Raw genomic sequence first — 22,482 nt, 5'->3', positions numbered from 1 at the left:
TCAGCTCCTAGACCCCCTGAGCAACTGGTTTACATGAAGATCAAGTGAGTGATTCCTCAGAGCCGCTGGGGCACAAACTGCAGCGCGCTACACCCACCGGACACCGCTCGATCCCCGAAGGCGTTTCTTCCTGCTAAGACATCCATTTTGTAAGTCGACATGGTGGAAAACAACAGGACAGAGATATCGAAAGGAGCTGCGAGTTTTTAGGTCTAGAGGCGCCGCTGCAGTCAGAAAACTACAACAAACCGAAAACAGCCTCAAATCTGAACTCTGATAACTGTGTTGTAAACTCTGTCATGTTCTGCTCATCAGAACAGCTTTGAAATGGGATAAAAAAAGAACCTAGTCCGTATAAAACCATTGGCATAGAGTGCCTATACATACATACAATTATTATATTCTAGTGCCACAATTTACCATAGATAATTATGATCACACCAAAACCTCGGTGTGCATTTAAAAAGGGTTCTTAATGAGGCACAAGCTCCCAGAAAAGATGATTTGCATTTTTTCTCTCTGCGTGCACTTATTTTTTCCCACATACTACATAAACTGTGGCTGTCAAGATGGACAGAAGCAGGCCATGGACCATGTCAGTTCAGCTCATGATCCCCTCAAACCAAACAATTTGAAATAAATAAATGAAAATTAGTTGTTGTTTTTTTAGAAATGTTGAGAAGCGTTAAAACAACATGTACAGCACCTTTCGTTTCCAACAGAAAGAACATATTTTGGTTTTAATTTCTTAAAAAAGGCCCAAACTTTTCTTTGCAAAAGTTGCAAAACCAAAGTTTGCACAGAGAAAGTCATACCCAGGATGCATATTTCATGAAAAATAAATTAAAAAAGAGCCGGTGATCAAAATAACAGAGTTCACAGTCAGCATGTTTAATATATCAAAGGATTATTGATTAATTTTGACCAAGGATACCACCTACGAAGCAAACTTGGCCTCATTGGAACTAAGAACAAAAAAAACCTCTAAAAGGGTTTTCCATCAAATGTAGCAGGAAGAACATCTTTACAAAGCAATCAACAAGTAACAGAGATGCCTCAGACTCACAGGTGAAACGAAACATGTTTTGCAGATGATATAAAGTTCTACGTGATTGATGAAGCGAACTACTGGGCTTGTCGTTTTAATGTGTGATAAGTTAAACTGGATCTCTTGACAGAAACTGGTGTCACCTTTAGCTCTAAACTGTCAAAAGTGAGCAGAGAGAAACAAATACAGTAGTCCCTTGCAACTCCGCGGTTCGTTTATCGTAGACTTGCTCTATCGCAGTTTTTCAAAATAAGATTGGACATGACACACTTGGCTGACTGATGGACGAGCCGTACGATCGGCATAGAATTTTTATTTAAAATTAATTTTAAACAATTTAGCACCTGCTGCACCTTTGTGCAGCCCAGCGCTGTAGGATAAACTTCCTGCTGCAACTGATCAGCTGTTCTCCATGCAGAGCGTAGAAGTGGGCGTGGCCAAGAGCGCTTGCAGGTGGCAAAGAGCAGAGGAGGCAGGGAGCTGAAATCATGACATTCTGTGCTCTTTTAGAGCGTTTAGAGTTTAGAAACATTGTTTTGAATATTGCATGAGTGTGGGAAGGATTTAAAACGCCTTTATATATATATATATATATATATACACACAGTATACTAAAACAAACTACTACTTACTACTTGTAGTACTAGTCCTAATACGCGTTTTTTCACTTATCGCGGGGCTTCAGGGTACAGATCCCCTGTGATAAACGAGGGACTACTGTACTTCATATTTGATCACAATTTTTATACTATGTGGAGAAAAACGTTAATAGTGATTTTGTTTCTATATAAAAATGAGACAAATACAAGTAATAATAGACATCTACACCTCTAGATGCAGGAAGAGGGCCACCTGCATCATGGGGGATCTCACTCACCCAGCACACACACTTTTTGCCCCGCTCCCCTCAGGAAGGAGGTTAAGGAGCGTTAAGTGTAGAACCACTAGACTGAGGAACAGCTTCTACCCTGAGGCTGTTAGACTCATGAATCTCTAACCAGGATAATCACTGTGAAGAATCACATCATGTCGCTGCTGATCTGTTTCATGTTGCTGCTGATCTGTTTCATGTTGCTGCTGATCTGTTTCATGTTGCTGATGAGTTGCGTGCTCATCTGCTCACACAGACTCATGCTCATGTTCGTGCTGCTGTTCGACGTAATGTTTTATGCTATTAGTGCTTAGTGTATATTTAGTTGATGTTTTCCTTAGTTCATGTTTTAGATCTTATGACTGTTTTTCTTTTACATTTTATTGTTGGATGTAACTGGGACCCTGTGTACACAATTTCGTTCCACCACATGTACCACGTGTGGTGCGAATGACAATAATGAATCTCTCTCTCTATAATAAAATCTATTTAGTTTGTCTGAAATACGTAGATATCTACAGCATGTCTGTATAAAATGTTTTGATCCAACTAAACTGGTAATATGATAAATCTTTCTTTTTATCTTGATTTATACTTTACTTTTTCAACGTTTTCCAGGGCCTCGCATGTAAATTTGGAGATTTTAGCCTGTCAGACGGAAGAAAGAGAGAACTTATAGTCACTCCAAGTAAACAATATTTATTTCAGGCTAAGTTTGGAGCAAACTCAATGAATTTATGGGTTAGATTAAAATTAAATAAGCAGGCAAAAAGAGAAAGCCAGTTTATTCTCATTCACTGAGCTAAATGTAACAATTGGACATAGTCCATATTTTAGCAAAGCTTCAAAATGTCTCCTATTATGTTTTCAGGGATTTTTGTGGTTTATTCGTTTATTTATTTATGTCCCTACTTTGCGGTTGTGGTGAAAGGCTGGTTTGCTGCACTGACTCTACAGAAACACGGAACAAACTGCGTCTTTGTGAAATGACAAAGCTCTTTGAGATCACAATGTAGTAAATCTTTACTGATTTACCAAAGGTTCAAAAGTAAACAGAAAGTGAATATCAGAAGTAAAAACTCAACGCTAAAGGAACATCTTTATCTACTTAAAGAAAAACACTGAAAAGTGGAGGAAAAGAAAAAATAGCATCAGTTAGGGCGGTCTAAGTCAGTGGTTTTACTGCATAACTAGTTTAAAAGTCCTAGTTTTGTGCATACAGAGAGCTCAAAGAGAAATATGCATGAACAATGATTACCAATCTCAGAGCCCCCCCACCTTTTGGCCTGCCCTCGTACACATAGCTCACAACCAGGGGAGCTGATGACCTTTGCTGATGGCAGAATACCTCACTGTGAAGGCCTCTCAATCGTAAAGCCGAAGACACGGCATGCGAGATCTATTAGTCTGCTCTTTTATCTGTAATAATCCTGACAGAACAAATAATACCCAGGCATATTCAGAGCAAAAAAATAAATAAAAGGTGAGGGAAAAAAAATCACTCAAAGTGATGCTTTGGAAACCAAAAGGAATGAACGCGAAAATAAATTGGATAAATCGACTGCACTTGCAGGGCTGAAGTGAATGGAGGCTGTGGAGTGGATGGATACCATGGAGCACTGTCTGTCTTACGCACACAAACTCCCTCGTAAATTATCTTGAGCAATGTAGAATTTATGAGGCAGAGATATCTCACTGCCGGCCTATCATTTCCATGGCTCTGTCACCGTAATTCTCCCGCCGAACTGTCCAAACCCATAGATAAAAACGGCCACTGCAGCTACAGATGAAAAAGTGCAAAGAGGCGAAAAACGGACAACGAGCGAGTCTGGAAGAGGCGGCTGTTGTACCCACCCCCCCTCACTCGAGCACCCACTGCACACCGGTAAAAAGCACCCAGGAAATGTGCAAGAAGGAATAAAAAGGAGTGAAGGAGAACAAGTGTGACAATTAGAATCTGCTCTGTTTACGTTGCGTGAAATCAAGTGTCGGGGGAATTTGGTGAATTGGAAGATGAGTCAAATTGCTGCACGTTCACCGCTTACATCTTTACCTCAGCCGCTGCGCCTCTTCCTCACCGACAATAGCTTCTACCTTTTGAAATATGTGTTTGTGTTTCTCTGTCAGTATGAGTGTGTGTGTGTGTGAGAGAGAGAGATTTGGGGGGCTTTTAGAGTGCTATCATAGAGTAGGTGGAGGACGGCGGAGTGTATCAGAGAGGGCAGTCTGCACATGCTGTCCTGTGAGATTGGATTCTCACCCATGAAATGTAAGCACACAGCAAAACGCTCTGCAGCAACAACCTCCAATTTACACAGCAATTTTACACTCGCTCACGACAGGACTAAATCACATTTGTCTCCCTGCCGTTGATACGACACTGCCCCAGAATTTCATTCATATCCAGTTAATTAGCACTTTGTCGCCCGGCCTCAGAAAGAGCAATCACTGAACAAAATGTGCAGAGTAATTTATTACACTTTATTACAGTTCACTGAGGAAGCCGGGATGTGTTGGATATTAGAATGATTACTTGTGTTTGTGTTGATAGCAAAAGAAGAAGAGAAGTTATTTGCCCCAAACAGCTGGATGGATAAATTAGACGCTCTCGACAGTATCTCCCACGACTGCACCGTTTCTACATTTCTGGGTGAAAAGCAACGTCTCTCAAGCTTCACTCCCTCCTTTGAAAACGTTAATTGCTATTCATTACTCGCTATTGCTGAATGATAACAATGTTGGAGCTACAATTCTGAGTCATTAAATTAGAAGGAAGGGAATGAATGGGGGGGGGGGGGGGGGCAATGGAAAATCTTCCTCCCTGTTGAGCCTCAGCTGGGTGGAATGATTTAAAGGAGCATCTTGTCCAAATTGGATTGATCTTTTTTAAACATATTTTAGTCATCTTTAGCCGGGCAGATACTCGGGATGATGGATTAAATCGTTTTTGTTTGAAACTGTAGAGAATTTTTAGTAGGAATAGTTCAAGTTTTTATTTTATTTTATATTTTTGCAAGTTTAAATACAAAAATAAATAAATAAAAAACGGACATCTTTAACTTGGAGAAATAAATTCTCAGCATCATTTTAGTTATTTTATATGACGGAGCTTTAGGGCCACGATAAGAAAAAATAAAATAAAAGCCATAAAATTACAAGAATAAAGTTTTAATATCATGAGAATAAAGTTGTATGAAACTTTTTTTTTTTGCGGCTCTGGTTTATTTATTCTTTTTTTTCCCACGAGTCGGATCCGCTATGCGACCTGTCAATCAATCCAGTAGGCGTGTCAGCAAAGACCAATCCGAAGCTAAACGCTCTTTACCTGCAGAGCTGCTGCAGCCCATCAGAGCTACCACCTGACTGTAAGCACGTTCAACAACCTGATACTGATAATAATCTGATGCTGATGTGCCGACAGATTAACTAGCTCCTTATTTATAAAACTAAACTATAACTTAAGACGCTCAACATTCTTCATTTTACAGTTAAAATGCGGTAAACCTGCTTTATCTGTCGGAGTTTGGATAATATTACGACTCATTTAGCTTCGGATTGGTCATTTGCTGACAAGTCTACTGGATTGATTGACAGGTCGCGTCGTGGATATGACTCGTGGAAAAAAAAAAATAAACGAGAACTGAAAAAAAAAAAGTCTCATACGACTTTATCATCGTAATATTAGGATTTTATTCTCGTAATTTTATGGCTTTTTTTTTTCTTAGCGTGGCCCTAAAGCTCCGTAGTAATTTCAGATTTATTATTGCAAGAAATAATTGTCTTTCGGTACTTTTAGTTTTTGATTTTACATTAAGATTTTTGAACTAAAAAAAAAAAAAAAATCACCGCAAAGGCAGATTATTTTTCTTAGTTAAAAAAAATAATACTAATTGAAGGTAAAGATGACTTTGTTGCTGTTTCCCTTTAACCTTTCAGTCTTTGAAATTTAAATGGCTCAGACATTTATTTATTTATTTTTAATCTAGACGGCCCAAAAACCAGTTGCAACGTTCAGGCTGCGCTCCTGAGGAGGTCCGGTCGGATACGACCAAGTGGAAATGAAAAATAATCTGAAACTACATCTAAACAACCAATTTCACAGAGCTTGCATTTCTTCTTCTTATTCTAATATTTTCAGGGTTAACGCAAAACACGTTGTAAATTATTAGGCAGGCGGTAAATCACATCAGGCCTCTCAGTTGGTTTTATTTTTTAAATGTGGCTCTTATTAATAGTCGTGGACGTGTTTGGCTGCTCTGGCGTCTCCGAGGCATTTCTTGTCCACCTGTTCCAATATTTTTAGTTTTTTCTTCTTGTGGTCCACAACTAAGATCAACTAAATATTTATTTCCTGCAACTTTTCCAGTATTTGTCACAAGTTCACCTTCTATAAAATCAATGCTGCTTGTGTGCAGCTGTTTTCACTCTCAGGTCTGATCAGACCGATTGTATCGTTTTATATTAAATTATTCTTTAAGCGGTTGCGCATATCATCGCAGAGCTAAAACTGTGAGGGAAACCGCACAGTCCAGTAATCTTAGAGCTCTAAAGATGGCCGTGTGCGCGCACGTACCTTTAAGATTTGAATTCAAGATGCAATTAAAACAGAGAAATATTTGTCTACATGAAAAAAAAAAGACGTAAAAACTTCAATTAAAATACAAATACAGGAGTCTAAATACGTTATAGTTTTAATCTTTGTGCCAGTAATTTGCTTAATCTGAGCCATTAGGATGAAATATCCTAAGAGTTGTTGCTCGACTCCACCTTCATCACTAATGCAACGCTCCTGCAGCGGCTGCAGAGCGCACGCTGAGCTGCGAGCGCCACCTTCCTCAAACAACCCTTCATTTACCGGCCACACGTGCACAAGCACACATGCGCGGGGAGGTGGATGCACGAGCCTGTGGAGGCTGTAATGTGTAATTTGTAAGTTCCATTTGTTTTTAATACACACCAAAGCAGTGGTCCTGTGGGACCTAATAAAACCTCATAAGCACACGGAGAGGAAGCCCGAGGCGCTGCTCTTTCCCACAGATCTCACCTTGATAGATGATTTTAGAAAAACACAGAGGCGTGCTCCACTAACAAACTGCTGCGAGAGAAAGCAGTGATATTTAGACTCTCCATCTGAGTGGAGGGAAAGTGAGGAGGAGGAGGAGAGGGAGGACTCTAAATTGCATGAGCTTCTCTCCTGTTTGAGCCGTTTTACAAAGAGAAGCAGAGCAATCAGAAGGATACCTGTTTTGTTGCCCGCAATGACAAAACGAAAAAGTCATTGTTTTTTTTATTTTTTTTTTCCCCCCACATCTTCTATTGTTCATGCAACACGGAGCTGAGATTAACTACAACTGAGGTCCCATTTTTTATTTTGAAGTCCATCCCACAGTCGTTTGTGTCACGGCTTTAAATGGAGCAGCCAGTGGAGATGTGCGGCGAATCACAGCCATTACTTTATATTACTGCAGCTCTCTAAAACTGGCAATTTCAGACCCCTCAACTCGGCAAGTTCTAATAATATATAAAAAAAATAATAATAATGAAAGGGTTCGTTTAATTTGGAGAAACAAAAACAATTATTAAGATGCCCGGGCGGAGGTCACCGCCTCCCTCCGACGCTCAACTTCAGCTCTCGGTTTCATTTCAGAATACCTGTAGACTTTTTCAAGGAGAATTTGAAATCAATTTCAAGCCCCATTTAATTTTATATACCCATACATGCTGACCCACAACAGCATAGTTCAAATATTGATTTTCCTCTGCAGGCGACCCAGGGTATCTCTTAGTAGTCAAACACACAGCACAGATGCATCCTTTAGAAAATAAATAAATAAATAAATAAATAAATCTAAGATTAAAAGGAGGTGAGGGAAAGACATTTCTCAGACTTTTTTTATGAAACTATTTTTCCTCCCACCTGGTTTCCATGCAACGAGCCTGCTGCTCTGATGAAGACAGATAATGACCTTTAGAAAAACAAAACTTCAGTGTTAGCCTGGAGATCTATTTGTCAGCAGCAGCGGAAACAGCGTGCCTTCTGGCAGTGAAAAGAGCGAGCTTGCAGGAGCACAACTGTAATAATGCTTTGCTGTTCACCGCTGTCATTAATCCGCTGGTGATAAAAAGGTGCAATGCTTTTAATGGCTTGCATTGGCTTTTCTTTTTTTTTTTTTTTGGCTTTCACTTGTACGTCCAGTCTGTTAACTCAGCACACGAGGTAATATGTCTCATTTGAGAGGATCCCACAGCGAGGAGAATGCTTGAAGGACAGTATGAGAGTGACACTACATTATAAACATAATAATCACAGCTGGCTAAGATGCCGCAGTAAAGAAATAATTGGACTCAAGCTGCTCTATCTGCTTAAGCATTTCAGCGCACCATTTGTTGAAATAGAAAACCTCGGGTCAGATTATATTCTCGTGGGGAAACAAAAAGAGGCTCCGGCTTGCACTGCCAGGGTTTCCTCTTGCCGTGTTTGGTTTGCAGCATGTCATCCTTAAATGTATGGAACAAGGCTTTAGCTTTTTTTTCTCCAATGAATAATAATAATAAAAACAATAATTTTGAGAAACAGTGTGTCCTTTTTGCCTTAAAAAAAAAAGGATCTACATTTCTAGCAGAGTATTCTTTTACGTTGAATGCATACCATGTGAAATTGAACATCATTATGTCAATTTTTGTTTTATCAGTCAAGATCAGTGATATTTAGTTTTTCTTAGGTACTGAATAAAACCCCACAGATACACTGTACGCATGCTCAGCTCTGCAGGTTTCACATGTAGCCATGCCTCGGGTAATTTGTTCGCACTATAAAGACAAGGATTGCAGTTCAGTGCACAGCTCCTCCTGGTGTTGATGTGCTTCTGGACAAGATGGTGAACCCAAATTTCCTTCAAACGATAGATCATTTAATGGCGTATGACTGTAAATTAATCTGTGGCACACAAATAAAAAACATTGTACAGTTACAGATATTTTTACATTTGAATCGTGGCGTTATAATCAACAGCAATGTTTGATCATTTAAGTTTAGAAAAGTATGAAGTTTCAAAATGGAAATGTAGGAGCCTCGACTGTCCCACCATTCAGTCCAGTATAAAGGAGCACTGAGGAGAAGGAAAAAGTTGAAACACTAACAGACTTGTATGCAGTTAGCTGAACAGTCATGGCGGTGGATAAAGTTGGTAACTTCTTGCAACCTGCTGCCAGAATATATGAACCTTTAAACTGTTGAAAGGTAATCCATCGTTTTTAAGAACAAGATGTTTACTACTACTGTAAATTCCAGACTAGCCACTACTTTTTTTCTGCACGTTTTGAACCCCACGGCTTATACAATGCTGCGGCTAATTAATGTTTTTTTTTTTTTAATGGGCTGATGAGCTTCATGCGGCCAAAACATTTAGCTTCGTCACACCCGAGCGCTCACATAGCTGTCCGATAAACGTCTCTCGTGGGGGGCGTGACTCATTGAGACTACCTGTGTAAATACAGGTTGAAAAATAATAATCTGACAGACGAAATTACTGAACAGGTCACAGTAGACCAATGGGGAGGGGGGTAAACAAAGTTCTCTCCTCCCCTCTCCCTCCCTGCGGGAGTTTCCCCCCTCGTTGTGCCCAACAAAGTATTTGCAGTCACTCAAAATAAGTGTGAATCATAAATCAAATCAAATTGCAAATTTGCCTTGAGACGAAAGTGATGTTGAGAGCGACAATGAAAGAGACTGAGGACGTTTGTGATGAAGTTTTTCTGAAGCTCTTCAATTCTTACACTGAAGAAAATGACTTTAGTGGTTTTGGTGCCCAGGAGGAAGATGAAGATGGCGATCAATGACTTTTCCTGGTAGGCTACTGTATTTTTTTTTTTCTTTTTAACCAGCTGTGTTACAGGCACTGTTCAGAAAAATAAAAACTGTATGTATTTGTGCATGTTACCGGTACATATTTAATTAGAAGTTTAAAAAATCTGGGAGACAAGATGGCAGTGGGCATGTGAGCTGTGTTTTGGCTGAGCTCCCGTTGGCCCTGCTGAAAAACTGCTTTTTATGATTGTATCCTCGCTGCCTTTAGGCTGGATTTTGTCTCTGGGGCTGGTGTTGCCACGTAGCTGAGTCAGCAAACAGGTAGCAGGAAAAAGTCCAAATCTTCTGGTCACTTTTCCCCTGCGGCCTGTTGTCGCCGATGCAGCCTCGGACCACCATGATGAAGCGATGGATGGACCAGTAGATGCTCCGGTCCCACCTTCGCCGAGCTCTGGAGGGATGATCGAGTCGGCCCTGAGGTCAGACATCCTGGCCTCAATTAGAACCAACGTTATAGCGATGATTAAGATGGAACTAAAACAGGCTCTGATGGAGGATTTTAATTTTATAAACAGTGAATTGCAGGCAGTTCAGGCCGAGTTGGCCACCACCACCACAGGCTTTGGAACGGTGCTTAACCAAGTTAAATTAGCTATTTCAGAGACTGAAAATGGACTTTCTTTATACTCGGATGAGATAGAAAAACTGAGTGCAATGGTGATGGAGTTAAAGGGCGAAGTTGATGGGCTTACAAAACAGTTTGAATCCGTGGAAGGGCATATCAGATGTAATAATATTCAAATTTTTGGACTTTCAGAGTTGGCGGGTGTAAGCTCATCCACGATGATAGCTAAAATGCTAATAGAAGTCCGAAAATTTGATAAATTGCCACTGATTTATTATATGTACTGGACACTGTGCAGAAGAGACTCAGTTGGAGGATCCAGAGTTGTCATGGACAGGCTTCACTTCCATCAGGAATGTGTACAAATAATACAGCGGGTGCACAGCGGATGTGCAGCGGCGGCCAGTTCCACTTCAAAGAATCAGCCGTATTCATCGCAGCTTACTACGCCCTGGGGGTGAAGAACTGGTGAACTTATTTGGAGATCTTGAACTTCCTTCAGTGAATTCTGATCTCGTCCGGGACTTGGAAAGGGAGTTCTCTGTAGCTGAGACAAACTCCACAATCAACGATATGCAAAATGGGAAATCCCCTGGATCAGATGGCTTCCCATCTGAGTTTTTTAAGACATTTTCAAGTCTAGTCCCACCCTTATTAAGGTCTGTGTTTGAGGAGTCACTTGCTGCACAAACATTGCCACATCCATGCGTCAAGCTGTAAACTCGTTGACAAACATAGTCTGCCAATTTTCCTTACTAAATCCTTCTTTACCAATCTGAACAGCAAGATATCAACGTTTATTTGGAATAAAAAGCATCCACACATTGCCAGGAGGGTCTTACATCTATCCCATAGACTTGGAGGCATGTCACTTCCTAACTTCATGCACTATTATTGAGCAGCTAATATCAGAGCACTTCTGTTCTGTTTGGATAAGGACACCCCTTCTCCTAGTTGAGTGGCCTTGGAAAGGGCCTCAGTTAGATCCAGTTCTCCTTCTGCATTACTCTGCTCTAGACTGCCCTTTAAACAATCAATATCAACCTACACTTCTAACCCAATTATGATCTGGGCGGTTAAGATTTGGAATCAGTTCAGGAGGGCATTTAACTCTAAAGAGTTACTGTTTTTAGTACCTGTGTTAAATAATCATATGTTTACTCCCTCATTAGCTGATACAGCTTTTGGCACCTGGGTCTTGAGGAGAGTGCATTCACTGGGTGATCTCATTGTTGATGGTAGATTTGCCTCTTTTGAACAGCTGATACAGAAGTTTAATATTCACAAGTCACAGTTTTTTAGATATTTGCAGCTGAGACATTTTGTGAGATCTAACTCTTGACTGTTTTCCTTTGTACCCTTCTAAAACATTTTGTGGGTAAGATTTTGTAATGCAGGTCTGATACCAAGGGGGTCTTTAGCACGATTTATACAAAACATGCATACCAAAAACATGCATGTTAGTCTGCCTTCAGGCCCAGGCCTCCCTTGCAAAAGAGATCTGTGATCTCAAGGGGGTTTGCCTGTTCAATTCATACCACAAGTCCAGTTTGGACTCCCTTAAACTGAAATGAGAAGAAAAATTGGTGGAACCCATATCAGACTCAATCTGTAGAAGGATCATTACGAACATTTACTCATCTTCAATCTGTTTGAGACATGCTGTAATTCAATTCAAGGTAGTGCACCGGCTGCACTGGTCCAAAGACAAGTTGTCCAAGATCAAAGCCGACCTGGACCCTGCATGCGATCGTTGCAAACAAACTCCAGCTACACTTGCATACATTCTGGACCTATCCCAAACTGCAAACTTTATTGCAATCTGTTTTTGACACCTTCTCTGGAATATGTAGCAAAACTGTACATCCATCGCCACTCATTTCACAGTTCGGGGTGGTCCCTGTGGATACAGCTTTCATCAAATGTGAGAAGGATGTGATTGCCTTTGGCTCTCTTCTGGCCAGTTTCTTCAGGCTAATGTTGTGCAATTGGAAGGAATCCCCACCCACCCACCCCCCACATATGTACATTGGGTAAGGGAGGTCATGTGATCTTCAAATCACTTCTTGGTCTGTTGCCTTCATACATCTCCTCCTACATGTCTCTGCGTGAGTGCAGCTACAGCGTGCACTCTCAGGACATTACTACCTGCAGTGTTCCCTCAGTGAGGACTGGACTAGGAAAAGGGGCCTTCTCCTACTCCGCTCCTGTATCTTGGAATATCTTTCAAAAAGATCTGAAGCTCTCGACCTTGACCTCTCTAAGTGGCTTCTAAATTCTGCTAAGTTCATGGCAAAAACCAATGCAGACCGGTTCCTGTTTTTAGTTTTCTACATCACCTTACAATCTAGCTGTTTTTTGTTTCTATTTTTTAACACCAGGCAGCACGGTGGCGCAACTGGTAGAGCTGCTGCCTCTCAGCGAGCAGGTCCCTGGTTCAAACCCCGGTCCAGGGGCCTTTCTGGGTGGAGTTTGCATGTTCTCTTCGTGCATGCGTGGGTTTTCTCCGGGTACTCCGGTTTCCTCCCACAGTCCAAAAACATGCATGTTAGGCTGATTGGTAACTCTAAATTGTCCCTAGGTGTGAGTGAGAGAGTGAATGGTTGTTTGTCTTGTTTGTCTCTATGTGGCCCTGTGATGGACTTGCGACCCCCTCGCACAGTGATTGCTGGACATGGGCAACAGCGACCCCCGTGACCCAAAATGGATTAAGCGGGTAAAGAAAATGGATGGATGGATGGATTTTTTAACACCATTTTATTTCATTTGTTCTTCTCAATTTATATTATTTATTTTATGATTCTCTACTGTTGTCTTCGTTGCCTAATGCTGTCATCACTCTGTTAAAATCAGTTCTCTCATGAATGAGTCCCCGAGGCTCAATGGGACTAACCTGTCTAAATAAAGGTTGAATGAATGAATAAAAGGGAGGTGATGTATCATCAATTTAAAAATAAGATATACCCTGTAGGGGTCTGTCAAAAGATTTTGAGACACATGACAGCCTTTTGTATTGTATGTGGAAACCATGCCAATGCTTGCTTAATTTGTTCGTGCATGTTTGACTGATCCGGTGTGGGAGGGAAGGGGTGGGGTTGTTCTATGTTCTTTGTTGTTGTACATTAAAAATAAATAAATAAATAAGCTCTAAAAATATAAGCCATACAAATCGTATTAAAATAAACACAGCTAATTTACCAGACCTAAAGAATAAAATAATTAAATGTGGTTTATTGAAAAAAAAAAAAGTAAAAAAATAATATTTCTGTGTAAATTTTCCATGTTCCACTGTGGACACCTGCAGCTTATACACAAGTGCAGCATATATATGTACACATTATTTTCTTTTTAAATTTAATAGGGGGGTTGGTGGCGCAGTTGGCAGAGCTGCCGTCTCTCAGCGAGCAGGTCGCCAGCTCAAAACCCACCTGGGGGCCTTTCTGGGTGGAGTTTGCATGTTGTTTTTGTGCTGTGTGAGTTTTCTCCAGGTTCTCCGGTTTTCTCCCACAGACCAAAAACATGCATGTTAGGCTGATTAGTAACTCTAAATTGGCCCTAGGTGAGAGATTGAATGGTTGTCTCATTTGTCTCTATGTGTCCCTGTGATGGACTGGAGACCTGTCCAGGGTGTCCCCCGCCTCTCGCACAATGAAGGCTGGACATGGGCACCAGTGACGCCTGCAACCCGAAAAGGAAGAAGCGGGTATAGCTAATGGATGGATGGATGGAAACTTAGGGGACGTGTTACATTCAGGTGCGCTCAATAGTCTGGAAATTACTGTACTTTTAAATACTTGCATGTCATGTTATCCACAAATGAGCATGTAAATATCTCGTGTCATTTTTCCTCCTCTCTGTGAGGTGTGCATCACTTAATGTTCAACACTGATGTTAATTAAAAGCTTCATTAGATATTTGGCACCCTCCAACAACAACATATAAAAAAAAAAATGTTGGAATTATTGCAAGGTGAGGCCATCTGCAACCGCAGCTTTGTTTTCCAGAAGTGGAGTTTATTAGCATCAGCAGCACCGTGAATGCTAATTCACTGACACTGTGGGTCCAGGAAATAGACAGGAGCCCTCCAAGCTAACGCTCACCATTAATGACCGGGGGATATTTAGCATTATTGGCAAAATGTAAACACACATCTATTGATGCACCGCACAGCAGGCTGCATGCACAACTACCTACATGATAAGAATTCCTCACAGGTACACAAGAATATAGATATGTCAGCTCAAATATGTAGGTGCACATTAAAAACCACAGTCAGACCCCCCCCACCCCCACCCTCCAGTGGAAAAACCTCTGTTGGCGTGTAAACCTATTGCACAGTTTGTGCCATTCTTCTATACAGGGAACAAATTTAATTTTGTTCCATTTACAAAGGTCTATTGGAGTAAGACGGTGGGTAGCCTTAAGAACCCCCCCCCCCCCCACACACACACACACACACACACACACACACAAGCAGACTGACTGTGAAGTCTCTGTGAAGAACAAGGCGGCACTCGCTCACACACCAAATGAAATTTCAAAATAAACGACTGAGCTGTGATTTACAATTCTCCTCCGGGGCAGAGAAAAGTGAGAAAACATTTCAATCAGTCCCTCCGCCTTTGTTATGCTGCTATGAATCAGCTGTTTAAGGGACAAAACAGCTGAACAGCGGGCGAGAAAAAGACTGAACGATTTCACACCAAACCACACAACATATTGAGAGGTATATTCTGGAGCCCATGAAATTGAGTTTAAAGTTTGTTTTTTTTATTATTTGTGCCTGATTGAATCTGAGTGAATTGTGCCCAACTAAACAGACTGAAACACAAACAAAGCTGGCATTTGCCTCGCGATATAATGGAAATACTTCAAACAGCATTTATCTGTAACAACACAACAAAAATAAATCTTTTTTTTTTTTTAACTCGAGTGTAATCAGAAGATCTGGGCTGGTCTTGCCAAAGGAGCTAAACATTGTTTTTCCTATATTTTTTTTTTTCATTGTTGACAATTGTTTATGTTTGTTTATTTTCCTGAACTTGCTATTTTATCCTACAAGCTGAGATTTTAAAGATGACAGTCAAATCCATTTTAAAAGTTTAAAATAATTTTCTTTACTGGTGAAATTTGCTTCTAGTGAGTTTCCAACATATTAAAATGACTAAATATAAGATATGTTTATGGTACTGAAGGAGCGCGTTAACAGCGAGGCTTTGGATGCAAACACAGTTTAAGGACCAGAATACATAGATTTTTATTTATTTATTTATTTATTTATTTTGGTGGGGGAGTATTTATTGATTTATTTGTTTATCTAGAAGACAAAACAGAACCTTACTAAGGTTGGTTTAATTAAAAACGTTAAGACAGAAATGGAACCAATAGGACCAGAACTATTGATCAGGGCCTCATTTCTAAGACTCCAGTGCACCCACATGAGCCCCAAAGGAGAGTCCAAAGACCTACTGCACCTCCCCAGCTACAGAATGTGTCTCCATTTACAGCTGTCATTATTGTCCCACAATAATTATCCCCAAAAAGGAGCCCTTTCTGCAGGGTTTGCACCACTCTGCCCCCAGGAAGTCGCCAACCTGAATCCTTCGATATCTAAACTCCCCCCCGAGCAGCAGCGGTCTGGGAGGCAGCATCCAGACTTGAAGCAGAAGGGGAGAGTGGAGGGGTGTCATGGGTATTCCCAGTACTCGCCTCTCTGCAATCCCTCACCTTTAACCAGATCCATGAGTAGTGTGTGTGTGTGTGTGTGAGAGAGAGATAGAGAGAGAGACTGTATCAATGCAGTCGCAGAAAAGAGATGAGCCTGAGGAAGAGGAGGAGGCAGAAACCAGAGAGTCAGGGCAGTTCCTCCCAGGATCCACCGACATGAAAGGCTCACCCCTTCTCGGTGACCTAACCACTTAGAATGACACCAAATCCATGTCCGGTCAGAGACAGGGGTGGGGGCTGGAATTTAGAACAGCCAGACCAAAAAAAAAAAGAACAACTAAACAATGAATGCAACAATAACAAAAGACATCAGCAGAGGAATGCCACGATAGAAAATCCAATTACGCATCAAAGGAAGGCAATTTTAGCAACCGTGAGATGTGGAGATAAGTCTGAGGCAAAGACGGGGAGAGAGATGTGACATGGAGACAATAACAAGTGTCGCTTTCTCCTCTTTAGGCTTAAGTAACGCCACACTTCCTCCCAAACAGCACCGCCTTAGATAATAGAGTTACGTTTATGAGCGTTGCCATATGCCCACCCAGTGCCTGGTAAATAGAAAATCCATGAGATGCCATGTTTTTACGACTCTGAAGACAGCTACTAACTACCACGAGCAAACCTGCGTTACCCCGTCAGCTTCGGCACGTGCCATAAATAAATTTATACTTTAATACAGGCCTACAGCGGGCGCTGAGCATTGCATCCCATAAAAGCCTCAGCACACAGTAATTCATAACTCCTTCAATATCCAGCGCCATAACTCATGAAATGAGCCTCCACAATACAAACTGAGGGTAAAAGAAAAGTGACATCATCCTGCGGAGGGATGGAGCCTCATGTGGGGGAAGTGAGCGGCCCTTCAGCGTTGGGCTGATACTGCCACTTTTTTTTACAATCAGAAGCCCACTGTTCTTCCACCACACGGCAGGAAGTCTCTCCTTGTGTTAATGGGAACAAACATTTTGGTCAGGGTTTCTGCACACACGCCTGGGAACACGCACCCCAACACCGCTGCTCCCAAGTAAAGGCAAGATATGCTTTGCTAATCTTTTATGTAATAAACTCCCGTGTTACTGCGATACCACGCAGCGCCATGTTCACACATAAGCAAAGCTGTTCGGAGCCCAATTTAATACAGTGTCTTATTTGAAATGCAAACAAACTGTGAGGAAGAGGCTATCACCTCAATCTATTCCCCTTCTGTTCACTGGCTGTCATCTTACATGAGCCGATGCTGCAGTTCTGCACCGTGGCGAGGGGAGGAAGTGGGGGCGAGGCGGAGAAGACGTGCAGCACGCTATGAAGGATGAGACGGTGACGGTGTGGAGGGGTGGGGAGCGACGGGACGCTGGCCACAGTGTGATTCAGAGAGTTGCTTCCCCTCGCAGCGCTGCGGGGCGAGGATTTACCGGAAAATAGAAAATAAAATTAAAAAAAAGCTGGAGAAGAAAAGAACAAAAGCTGCTGAGACATTAAAGGGGTCTGAAAGAGAACGGGATGTTTCATGAAAACAGCACACAGGAAGTAGTTTCAGCTCTCTTGGACTTTTAAAGGAGTGCACGTAAACACGCACGCCGAGTTGAGTGTTTACACACACACACACAGGAAAGGCTTCCTGAGGATTTGGAAGGAACAGGGATGTAGTGGAAGGTAAACCCACCTAAACTCGCTCGGTTTACTGCCATTTTTACACGTTGGAGGCAGCTCAAAAAGGCTTTTGGCACACAAATCTAAGATATAAAAGAAAGTAGCCACAACAAAAACGATCAAAACTCTCCTAAAATATCCTAGAAATGGAGATCTCCGTTTTTATCGCCTCCATTAGATATAAATCTGCAGCGACGGCTAACATTTTTTTAACACCGTCTCGTTACGAGACTGTGGAGATGACTTTGGCTCGTCTGCAGTTGGTGGCACCTGCTTGTCCAAATGCCCCATCCAGGCCTGGATGGTGGGGTGTGCCCACTTTGGACAGATGGGTGGGAGGACGTCAAGGCCATTACCATGATGTTGAGGGGAGCAAAAAGGGGGGAGGGGGATTCAAAATGAGGAAATCAGGAGTTCCATCATGAACAGCCTCACCGTTATTTCCCCCCTCAATCACTGCAGTAACAAACTGTTTACTGCAACACATGCGGCCAGTAGTAAAACCAGAATTGGACGCTCGACCCCCACACAGCCACCCACCCGCCCATCAGCCCAGCACTAAGAGCGCATCCATCCCCACCTCGCTGAATTAAAACATCTGAATAATTCAGCACTCTGGCTTTGAAAAGTCACCTTGTTTTCAGAAAATCACAAAAGCAGATGCTCAGCGACAGAAACACATTTTCATAAGAGGAGGACCCAAAAAGTTAAATAAATAAATAAATAAATGTTGATTTGCAAATAAAACGGTTCATGCAGCGTTTATGATGCAGGCCTTATAAATAGTTTGAGTGGATTTAAAACTCCTACTACAAAAAAATATATATGTATCTGAAAAATAAAAGTTAAGTGATTGACGGAATCAAATCACACATTTTTTATGTATAAAAACTTAAAGCGAAACATAATTAAAATTTCAGCGGGCCTCGAAGATTTAAAAAAAAAAATGTTTCATAACATTCACAAAATTAGAAAATTGTCTCTTTTTTAAAATTTTTCCTCCAAGAAACTGAAGGAAAAGTTGGCAGCATAAAAAGTGAGGATGGGAATAAAAAGATAAAGTTTGGACACAGCGAGCAGAGACGGCAGCAGACTGGCCAGGGAAACATTTCACAGCACAATGAGTCATGAAACGAGCGATGTACACAAACGCTGCGTGCGTCCACGTCACAGTAAGTGACCGCTTTCACGCCACTCTGCAGGAGGAGGCCAGCGAAGAGAGGAAGATCCATTCAAACATTCCTGCAGCCCTCCTCTTTTATTTATTCTTTCTACAAAGGTAGGGTCAAGGGTTAGACGGGGGAGGAGGGGGGAGTAAAAGCACTTTGGGCACCAACACAAAGCGAGCGCGACACTCTCACGTGCTGCCGAGGAGCGCGCAGAGAAATGAAAGGGATGGATGGAGAGCGAGCGTGGGGAAGGAGTGGAAGGACGGTGGTGAAGCTTCGTTCTTACCTCGGGCAGGTAGAGAAACGCGGGGGGACACTGGAGGGAGTGAGGCAGCATCCCGGCGCTGGAGAGCAGCAGACAGCCGGAGTTGGCCATGGAGCTCAGCGTGGGGTGACGGGACGCTTTGCGCATTTAGCAGGGAGATCCTCTCGCTCTTCTGTCTCTCTTTCCTCTGGCTCCCACTCGCTCTCACTCTTTCTGCTTCCCCTCGGATCACTTCCTCCCCTCGCCTTTCAAATTCCCTCTTTCTGCTGCCTTTTGTGTGCCTACTGAAGATGCAGCGAGGAGGCGAGCGGCGCGCAGACAATGTGCATGCTCCTCTCTGCCTCTCTGGCTCACTATCCTGCCGCCACTCTGTTTACTTTGTGTGCGATAAAAGCCAACATAAGCATTCAGACACAGAAGGGGAGGTTCTGTGCAAGCTGAGGAGGAGGAGGGGTTGTACAGCCGACTAGGGGTTGGGTAGGTTAGGGTGGGGGTATAAAAGAGGTGGTGGTAGCATGAGGAGTGGGGGTCGGGGTGCTGATGAAGTCCCTGGTGGATTCATACATCAAACGGGCCGGCTGAACAGGGGAAGTGAACGACATTAGAACAGCTGATCCTAGGCATTAGCACCTCGTGGAACATTGCATGCTGCCTTTTAATTGTGCCCCCACCCCTCACATGCACACGCATAAACACACAAGTGACCGGCACCACCACCTCCCGTTCCTCAGCCCGTGCACTCAAGGACATGCGTGCATGGCAGATCTGTGTGTGAAGGCAGGAAAAGATGCATTGAAACCAAACCAGGCTGTTATTGAGCCCAGTAGTGACATCCCTCTTCATCTGCACCGAGCTGTAAACATTCATCCAGCCGAGCATGCACTGCCGAGCGCACTAAACTGTACAAGGAAAAACAACTCTCGGCTTCCTTTAATGCATCTCCCTGATTAATTCTGGTTGATATGGCTTTAAAGCAGCAGACAAAGAGAATGCACAAGATGGGTTCATTACATCATGTGCAGCAGATTGATACGGAGACGAATCGGGGGAGAGACGTCTGCCTTGAATCTTCTCCAACCTGCCTTCAGAGCCAGGATGTCTCCGCAGCGTCTGTAGGAACACAGGTCACCACCGGGGTACAACGAGGTGCTGCCACACTCCGGTGTGTAATTCTTGTTAATACAGTCAAGTCGACGCATGTTTTATTCATCGAGGCCAAAATCACAAATTTGTCCCTGAAGGCTTTAAGAATCTGCACATTGTACAACTCTCTGTCTTTAGATCCAAAAACGAGACCGGGGCCGTGGGGGAGATTCTTGTAGGGAGGGGGTGCAGAGCCAGATTGACGATCAAAACGCCAATCGTACGTGAGGATTTCTGCCTTTTTGGGCGGTGTATTTTTAGCCACAGAAACAAGTGTCCACAGTTTTCCCCCCTCTCTGGTGATTTACATAGTTCTGTGCTCATTCATGGCGGTTTCCCTAGTTAAAACACACACACACAACAAAGACAATCGGAGCTCTGTGGGCAGGATTAAAACAGGGATGTTATCTTCATATGCCAGAGCCAGAATACGAGCGTGGTGAAAACAACCACAGAACGGAGCGTGGATGAGACTCGACCTAAACACGCTCCGCTCCACAGAATCCTTTCTGCGGCTGCTTCCCTTACAGTCAAATGAAATTATCTTGTTCTGCAGCTTTTACCAACACTTTTGCTCCCGTCTCTGTCGTTACCTGGACTTTGTGGCTGCAGCGGCAGTACTAACGGGGTCTTTCTGTGGAAATGCAATACGACAACAGAGGAGAATTGACTTTCTCTGTGACACTCCCTCTGCAGATAAAACGGGCAGGATGCAGGGGATGGTTGGCCCGTAATTACAAACTCAGTCGTGTATTTTCTGGAGAGAAACTGAATAATAAAGCATCATTAATTTAAATAAAAGCTCACCTCACCAGAGAGTATACATTCTCATTGGGAATAATTGGCCCGGCTGTTTGATCCAAGAGATCAGTCGTCACAGATATCTGATTTGGTTTAGACTGAGCGCTTCGCCTGCTAAAGACGGGAATCCATCTCCCTGTCTGTCTGCCTGTGTGTTTTTTCCCGTCTCTCGCTCGTTTGCTCTCTTATTCCACTACATCTGTCTGTCTCACCCAGTTAATAATTCAAATGAGCACTGCCAGATCACTCCCTTCAAAGGGAGTTGCTGGAATTTTCTCAACGGTGCCTTTTCTTTTTGTCATGTGAAATCAAAGCCCTGAAACGCAGCAGAGATATCCTCAGTTAACTCCCCACACTGCAGCACTGCCAATTAAAGAAAGATCAACAACAACTGAAAGCAGCTCACAAGTGATAGTAGGAAAAAAAGTGATCTTAATCATCATCATCATCATCTTTGTTACCGTTGCCCTTTGTCTTCCTGTTTCTTTGTGCTGTGTAATCACCACATTCCTGTGGCCGGCCTGTAATAATCAGCGTAGTCATTATTACCACAATCAGCATCATTATCACTGTCACTGACTGAAGCGTCTGTCTTCTGAGCATGTGTTACAGAACACGATTCACCCCCCCCCCCCCGAGGCAGAACTCGTGTACATGCATGTGCACAGTGTGCGCAAGCGTTCAAATCAGAGTTGAATCTTCTCTGGAAAACATCAAGATGCAGCTTTGTTGAGGCACGAGCCGGTCCGATTTGATTGTGCTTTGGATAAAAACAGCAGTTTTGGCAGTAAAAAGCCGTCACGAGCACGAAGAGCTCAGTCAGCAATAATCAAAGGCAACGCAAGCGGCGACTAATGGGGCCCGAACGATCGGCGGCACATTCCGGTGCTCCGCTGTTCCTCGTATGACCGCTGATCAATACGGCACACTCACACCAATCATCCGAAAAGTTGACCGTTTATTTCCTTCAACTCTGACCGTCTTTTCACATCCTCCAATTACTTCCCTTAACCCCCCCCCCCCCCCCAAAAAAAAATGCAAAATATCTGTTCAACAAATGAAAAATGCATTTCAGAACTTAATACATAAAATAAAATACCAGGCGATTTTATTTTCTAACACCACAAAATATATAAATTAGAAAGTTACTTTACAAAACGCACAATTTACTGTTGCGCTGGTCAGTGCAGCTAAAGAATTGAATGCGTTCTATTAAAGAAACACTTTTTATACAAAGATTTTCTATGAGGAATCGTTAAGACAACTTTCACTTGAATCTTTCTGATTTCTCAATCAAATGGCTGGTGAGTTGATGCTCCTGCCGCCCCCCGTTCCGTTTTATTCATCCTCATTCAGTCTGAAAGACACCAGGAAGC

The 22,482-nt window shown here is 42.5% G+C and overlaps 1 protein-coding gene across 4 annotated transcripts in view; it reads right to left on the bottom strand.

The window, feature by feature from the left end:
* Positions 1 to 22,482, bottom strand: part of rbfox3a (RNA binding fox-1 homolog 3a) — a 253,898-nt gene that overhangs the window by 75,073 nt on the left and 156,343 nt on the right. For 2 of the 4 annotated variants that reach the window (XM_037689203.1, XM_037689205.1), the window contains exon 1: positions 19,184 to 19,527. The exons of the other annotated variants lie outside the window; for them this stretch is intronic. In XM_037689203.1, the coding sequence (XP_037545131.1) occupies positions 19,184 to 19,309 (126 nt within the window). In that variant the 5' untranslated portion in view covers positions 19,310 to 19,527. Of the gene's footprint in view, positions 1 to 19,183; positions 19,528 to 22,482 lie in introns of those variants that run through there. 4 annotated transcript variants of the gene reach the window in all.

This window comes from Nematolebias whitei, chromosome 15 (genome assembly GCF_014905685.2).
Source record: "Nematolebias whitei isolate Nwh7 chromosome 15, NemWhi1, whole genome shotgun sequence".
Classification (NCBI taxonomy): domain Eukaryota; kingdom Metazoa; phylum Chordata; class Actinopteri; order Cyprinodontiformes; family Rivulidae; genus Nematolebias; species Nematolebias whitei.
This window is presented reverse-complemented; position numbering and strand designations above follow the sequence as displayed.